This window comes from Perognathus longimembris, chromosome 22 (assembly GCF_023159225.1).
Source record: "Perognathus longimembris pacificus isolate PPM17 chromosome 22, ASM2315922v1, whole genome shotgun sequence".
In the NCBI taxonomy this organism is placed as follows: Eukaryota; Metazoa; Chordata; class Mammalia; order Rodentia; family Heteromyidae; genus Perognathus; species Perognathus longimembris.
Genome location: NC_063182.1, coordinates 8,499,149 through 8,506,543, shown reverse-complemented (window position 1 = coordinate 8,506,543; position 7,395 = coordinate 8,499,149). Strand labels below are relative to the sequence as shown.

At 48.8% G+C, this 7,395-nt stretch overlaps 1 protein-coding gene across 1 annotated transcript in view; it reads left to right on the top strand.

Moving 5' to 3' along the window:
* Window positions 1-726: 726 nt before the first annotated feature.
* Ube2d2 (ubiquitin conjugating enzyme E2 D2) overlaps window positions 727-7,395 on the top strand; it is a 44,655-nt gene continuing 37,986 nt past the window's right edge. Inside the window, exon 1 of the mRNA XM_048331139.1 lies at window positions 727-1,195. Within this exon, the coding sequence (XP_048187096.1) occupies window positions 1,172-1,195 (24 nt within the window). The 5' untranslated portion in view covers window positions 727-1,171. The remainder of the gene's footprint in view (window positions 1,196-7,395) is intronic.

The following is a 7,395-nucleotide window of genomic DNA, read 5'->3' as shown; positions in this document are numbered from 1 at the left end:
ATAACCCCAAATATATCTATTCAGGGTGTGTGGATTCTGTTTTCCCGGCTGGGGTTATCCTCCTCTACGGAGTAGGTCGGATGGTCCCGTAGCAGTCCCTCAGTTGTTTACGATCGCATGGGGTAGGGTCTCTCCCAAGGCTGACCTGCCGGGGACAGAGGAGAGGAAACGTGGAAGCCACTCCACCTGGAGCCCCATTCGCGGCCGGCGGCTGCAGGGCTACCGCCCGACTCACTACCCGCAACGCATCCGATGAGACCCCCGTGGCTCGGAAACGTCCCAGCTCGGCCACGGGAGAGCCGTGTGCCCGGGGACCCAGTCCCTTCCTCCTCCCGGAGCTCAGGGACGAGGTGCTCCCTCCAGTGCTGGCCAAGCAAGGTGAAGCACACGTGCCTCCGCACCTTGCCTGCTCCTTCCCGACACGCGCGCGGAGTGTCACAAGTGGGGACTCCAGGGTCCCGGCGCGGGAGCTTCCAGGAACCCGCGCCTCAGTTCTCGCGAGATCTCTCCACGGCGCTTCCCGGCGTCATTCCCTCGGCGGCCGCGGCCGCGACTGCGACGGCGCGTAGGGTATACTCACAGGGGCGGCCCGTATCCCTCCGCGTCCGTGGGCCCAGCCCTCCGTCTGCGGCCCGCCAATCCCGGCGCCTCCCGACCTGCCCCTCGGCCGGGCCCTCCCCACGTTCCGGCAGCCCCACCCCGGCGGCGCCGCCCGCCCGTCCGCCCGCTCGCCCGCGCGTCCCTCTGTCCACCTGCGTTAGGCGAGAAAGCAGGCAGTTCCTCCGGTGGTCTGACCGACCGGCCCCGGCCGAGCCAGAGGCTGGGGTTCTCGGTTCCCGGCGGAGGGATCCGCGGCGTCCGAGGAGGCGGCGCTGAGTTGGGGGAGGAAGAGTCAGCTACGGCGGCGGCGGCGGCGGCGGCGGCAGCAGCGGCTGGGGCTGCTGGGGCGGCAGCGCATAAAGGGGCCGCCGCCGGGTGATGCGGTGATCGCTGCGGCAGCCCCAGAAGCTGAGTGGGCCCCGGCCCTCAGCCCGTCCCGCCGGACCCGCGCTCCCGTCCATCCCGTCTTCTCCGGCCGACCCGCGACCGCCCGGGCGGCCTCAGGCCTCCTGCTCCCTTCCCCGTCCCTCCCCCGTCCCCGTCCCGGCCCCGGGGGCCACCGCCTCCCACCATGGCTCTGAAGAGAATCCACAAGGTAAGCGCTCGGAGGGTCGGCTGCGGGGACGGCCGCGGGGCGGGCCCGGGCATAGGCTTGGGCCTGCGCTTCCCGCCGTCGACTCGGCCGGGCTCGCGGCCTCTGGTTCTCGCTGCTGGCGCTGGCCCCGCGGGGCGGCCTTCACGCCCCACTCCCAGTGATGGCGCCCGCGGAGGCCCGGGCGCGCGGCCCGCGCTTAGGCCGGAGGAGCTCCAGCCCTCTTCGCGTTCCTCCTGCTTGCCTTTCCAGGCCGCGTGGTACCGGGACCCTGGTCCCCCCTCCAGCCCGGCGGTGCTGCCCTCCAGGGCCATTGTCCCGGCGTTGGAAGGGAGGTGGCCGGGGCATCGGGCGTCTCCACCCACAGAGGTCGAAAGGGCTCATCACCCCATTTTTGACCGCCCCCCCCCGCCCGCGCATCCCTCCATTCCATCCACCCCCCCCCCCCCGGCAGGGCACAGATGCCCGAGCTTGGGGCCCCTGTCTGTGAGCAGACGGGGAGCTCCGTTTTGCCCAGTCCACAACTGTTTGAGTTCACTTCCTTCTTGGTTACTTCAAGTGGTCCACATTACTTGTCCAGAAAGTGCTTACAGTAGGAAGTTCAGAAGGAAGAAAATGTGACTCCGTGAGGGAAGAGGAGGGCAGTGGAAAGAGAAAACGTTTTTATTTCTTGAGATTGCCCTTTTAGGCAGAAACTAGCTCGTAGGTTTTGCTGGATAGAATCTAATGGAAAAGCTGTTAGATCGACAAGGATAGAAGCCAATCAGTTAGAAACTGAACATTGAAAGCTACTGGAAAAACTTAAGTACACAAAGGTTCCTTTCACAGTCTAAACAAAATAGATAAAACACTGGAATTAGCTGCTAGGTTTTTAGAGAGACCTTTTTAACTTAGAAAAGCTTTAATTGATTTTGGGGCTAGAAAGAATTTCTTTGCTCTTTAAATTGAAAGATATTTAGTTATTGATGGAGAGGTTTTCTTAATACTGTGTCTGGAATGTGGACTTGGCTTAAGATGTAGGCGTTTTCTTTCCTTAAGTCTGTAACCTCCTTAATTCCATTATTTGTTGGAAATGGAAGGATACCACTGGTCATTTTTGCTTGGTGTTTCATATGTCTCTCAGACTGGCCACATAAAACCTTAGCTATTTAGAGGTGTAGATCCTAAGCTTATTTATTAATCCTAAAGATTGGGTGAAGATTCAAGAGAAAGATCCAGTTTGCACTTTTTCTTAAACTATTGGAATGCAAATTATTTGACCTTTTATGAAAACCTTAGCTCTGCAGTTGGTCCTCATTTCATTCTACTTAAAAGACCTTTAACGTGGAATTAATTCCATTTCTTACTATAAATTAGCTCCTTACCAACTTCATTTGACTTCTTCAATCTCTTACAAATGAAAAAGAGCAGACTTTTTTCTCTCTTTGAACTCAGGGCCTTGTGCTTGCTGTGTAGGCTTGCCTGTAATCCTAGGTACTCAGAGGCTGAGATATAAGGATTGTGATTTGAAGCCAGCCTAAACAGTCAAGTCTGATAGACCTTTTTTGTTGTTGTTGTTATTGGTGGTGGTTGTGGAACTTGAACTCATGGCCTGGGCACAGTCCCTGAGCTCTTCTGCTCAAAGCTCTACCACAGCTCCACTTCCAGCTTTTGTGTGTGTGTCTAGTGGGAGATAAGAGTCTCACAGACTCCTTTTCTGGGCTGGCTTCCCACCATGATCCTCAGATTTTTTTAGCCTCTTGAGAAGCTAGGCTTATAGTGAGGGCCACTGATGCCATCAATGGTCAGCCTATCTTGAACTTTTAAAACTTGTATTACCCTCCTCTTCCTGCCCATGATTTATAACTTAGAACCATCCACATGATGGGTTGATACCTAAGACTGCCAGAGATTAGGAAATTGAAATTCATTTTTGGTATACCATTCAAAAAGTGATGTGAGAACAAAAAGGTCATTTTTTTTTTTTTTTTGCTAGTCCTAGAGCTTGAACCTTTTTGCTCAAGGCTAGCACTCTACCAGCCACAGTGCCACTTACAGCTTTTTCTGTTTATGAGGTGCTGAGGAATCGAACCCAGGGAGGGCTTCATGCATGCTAGGCAAGTACTCTACCACCGAGCCACATTCCCAGCCCATTTAACAGTTTTTTTTTTTTTTTTTTTTTTTTGCCAGTCCTGGGCCTTGGACTCAGGGCCTGAGCACTGTCCCTGGCTTCTTCCCGCTCAAGGCTAGCACTCTGCCACTTGAGCCACAGCGCCGCTTCTGGCCGTTTTCTGTATATGTGGTGCTGGGGAATCGAACCTAGGGCCTCATGTATCCGAGGCAGGCACTCTTGCCACTAGGCTATATCCCCAGCCCCCATTTAACAGTTTTTGTAAGGAAACAAGTTTAAAAATCATTTGATATAGCTAATTGCTAGTGGCTAATGCCTGTAATCTTAGCAATTCAGGAGGCTGATATCTGAGGATCATGGTTCACAACCAGCCTCGGCAAGAAAGTCCAGGAGACTCTTATCTCCAATTGACCACAGAAAAGTTGGAAATGGAGCTGTGGTTCAAGTGATAGTGTATTAGCCTTGAGCAAAAAAGCTCAGGACAAGGCCCTGAATTCAAGCCCTAGGAACAACAACAACAAAAATCAACCCAAAACAGTTTAACATGAGGCATCTTTAGGAATTCAGTTTTTATTTCTTTGACTGAGAGACACTATTTGTGTTTGAATTTGTCAGTCTTTAATTTTGGTAGTACTGGGGATTAAGTCCTGTGCCTTTGTACATGTCAAGAAAGTACTCTACTACTGATCTATACTCTGTCCCTAACTTGGCAGCATTTTAAATGCCATGGATTTTTTTTTGAAAAGCTTTTTATGGGCTTTTATTTTGACATATGTCTGAAGGTGTTCTATGCTTTAAGCAACAAAGTATACCAATTATGAATATATAGTATAGTGATATTCAGTGTTCTGACAAGTATTGAGAGCCTCTGCGTTTTGGTTTTTTGCCAGTCCTGGGGCTTGGACTCAGGGCCCATGCACTGTCCCTGGCTTCTTTTTGCTCAAGGCTAGCACTCTACCACTTGAGCCACAGCACCACTTCTGGCTTTTTCCATATATGTGGTGCTGAAGAATCGAACCCAGGGTTTCGTGTATGTGAGGCAAGTACTATACTGCTAGGCCATATTCCCATCCCACCTCTGCATTTTTTTGTTGTTTTTGGTATCTGTACCAAATGGTCTTAGCTTGCTGTTCTGAGCTTTTACAGTGACTTGATAGGTCTTTTTTTTTTTTTTTTTTTAGCTGTGGGGCTTGAACTCGACCTGGGCACTGTCCCTGAGCTCTTCAGCTAAAGGCTACCTAGCATTCTACCACTTGAGCCACAGTGCCACGTCCTATTTTCTAGTGGTTAATTGGAATCTCAGACTTTCCTGCCTAGGCTGGCTTAGAATCATGATTCTCAGATCTCAGCCTCCTGGGTAGCTAGGATTATAGGTGTGAGCCACCTGTGCCCAGCAGGTCTTCAGTTTTGATTTTGATGTTTTTGAGTGTCTGCTACTAGCAGCACCACCCCCAACCCTTTTCCAGTTGGCTGTATCTCATCTGTTGTGGGCTATGAAACCAGATCACGGAGCTTATTAAAATTGTGTCTAAAATAAGATCCAGTAGGCTCTGAGTGAAGATTTCTTGTCTTCTGTAGACTGTATGGCCTCTTTGGCTCATCAGAGACATGTTTTTTTGACTTGCTTCCTGTTTTTACTTTTCTGTTTACTTCTACACATTCACGTGCCATTATATTGAAATTATTCTTTGGAAGGGCGAAAGTTAACTTTTGATTTTGTGTGTGTGTGCGCACACGCGTGTGTGTCCGTGTGTGTCCTGGGCTTGAACTCAGGGCCTGGGCTCTGTTCCTGAGCCTTTTTTTAGATCACGACTATTACTCTACCACTTGAACCACAGCTCTACTTCCTTCTTTTTTGGTAATTAGTTGGAGATGAGTCTCAAGCAATGGACTTTCTGCAGTGCTGGTTTTGGACCACAATCCTCAGATCTCAGCCTCCTGGGTAGCTAGAATTACAGATGTGAACCACTAATATCCAGCTATTTTGATTCTTAGAGTAGTTGAAGACTGATCCAAAGTTAGGATCCTAAAAGCTTTTTAATCCTAATAATGCCTTGTACATGTTCTGCTACTTATAATTAACACTTGGTGTACATAACTCAAAAACAAAAGTAATGCTAGGATCATCAGTTCTTTTTATTATTATTAATTAGAATCTATGAGAATGAAATCATTTAATGTTTCCATCTTTTGAGCTGGGTGCTGGTGGCTTAGTTCTGTAATCCTAGCTACTCTGAGGTTTGAGGATTGCAGTTCAGATTAAGCCAGAGCAGAAAAGGCTGTGAGACTCTGATCTCCAATTAACCACTAGAAAACCAGATACGGCGCTGTGGCTCAAAGTGGTAAAGTACTAGTCTTGAGGAAAGAGTTCAGGGACAGTGCCCAGTGCCCTGAGTTCAAGCCCTATTACCTCCCCCCCCCCCCAAAAAAAAGTTTCCATCTTTTAAAAAAGCCAGGACTGGGAATATGGCCTAGTGGTAAAGTGCTTGCCTCGTATACATGAAGCCCTGGGTTCTATTCCTCAGCATCACATATATAGAAAAAGCCAGAAGTGGCGCTGTGGCTCAAGTGGTAGAGTGCTAGCCTTGAGCAAAAAGAAGCCAGGGACAGTGCTCAGGCCCTGAGTCCAAGCTCCAGGACTGGCAAAAAACAAAACAAACAAGTGGTAAGGTGTTTGTTCAGCATGCATGAAGCCCTGGGTTTGATCCCTCAGTACCACATAAACAGAAAAGGCCAGAAGTGATGCTGAGCAAAAGAGGCTCAGGAACAATTCCTAGGCCCTGACTTCAAGAGAAAAGCTTAAAAGCCAGGTACTGGTGGCTCACACCTGTTATGCTATTCAGGAGGCTGAGATTTAAGGGTAGGGTTTAAAGCCAGCTTGGGAAGCAAAGTTTGTGAGGCTCTTATTTTCAGTGAACCACTAGAAAACCTGAAGTGGAGCTGTGGCTCAAAGAGGTAGAGTGCTAACTAGCCTTGAGCAAAAGATCATCATGGACAACATCTAAACCCTTGCCTTGAGTTCAGTCCCCAAGACCCACACAAAAGTTTTTAAGTAACTTTTATGCAAGGTTAAATAGTAACTTCCTGAAACTCTCCTTAACGGCTTCCTAAGTTTTTGTGTACAGGTGCATGTGTCTCTGTGTGTTGGAAGCTGCCCTTTGACTCCTGAGGCATCCTTGTAGGGTGTATGTAGGGACTACAGGTGCTCACCACCTCCTGCAGCTTTATATATCTTTATGAGAAGTCCTAGGGAGCACCAGTTTAGTAGATACCTTATTTCCATAGTGGTTTACATTTTATTCTTCACTATGATTAGTTTCATGTAATGAATCTTTCTGTATGCATTTTTACATTGTTTTAAGATTTGAAAGGGCCAGGCACAGTAGCCTACCAGTGATTGAGATGAAGTCTCTGGACTTTTATGCTTGGACTGGTCTTGAAGTGCAATCCCCCCTCACCCCCCCATCTCTGCCTCCCATGTAGCTATGCTTACAGGTTTAAGCCATCACATCCAAAGTGTAGATACAGAGAATGAGTTATAACATTGTAACAGTAAAAGTTAAAAGATTATTTTTAAATGCCATTGGCTGTGGGTAGGGGTATAGTTCAAAGGTAGAATGCTTACCTAGCGTGTGCATTGTCCAGGGTTTGATCCTCAGCACTACAGAAAATAATGTCAAAGGGTCAGGGCTGAATAAATTCCTATTTTAAAAAAATGACTAAATAGATCCTAGCTACTCAGGAGGCTGAGATCTGAGGATTGTGGTTTGAAGCCAGCCCAGGCAGGAAAGTCCATGAGATTTGTCTCCAATAAACTACTGTTAAGCCAGAAGTTCAGCTGTGGCTTAAGTGGTAGAGTACTAGAAGGTCAGGGACAGTGCTCAGGTATTCAAGCACCAGGACTGGCACCCAAAATAAAAAAACTAAAATTGAATGTCAGTGACTCATGGTTGTAATCCTAGCTACTCAGGAGGCTGAGATCTGAGGATCATGGTTCAAAACTAGCCAGTGAGACTCTTCTCTCCAATTAACCACCTGACAACCAGAAGCATTGTCCCTGAGCTCTTCAGCTCAAGGCTAGCACTCTACCACT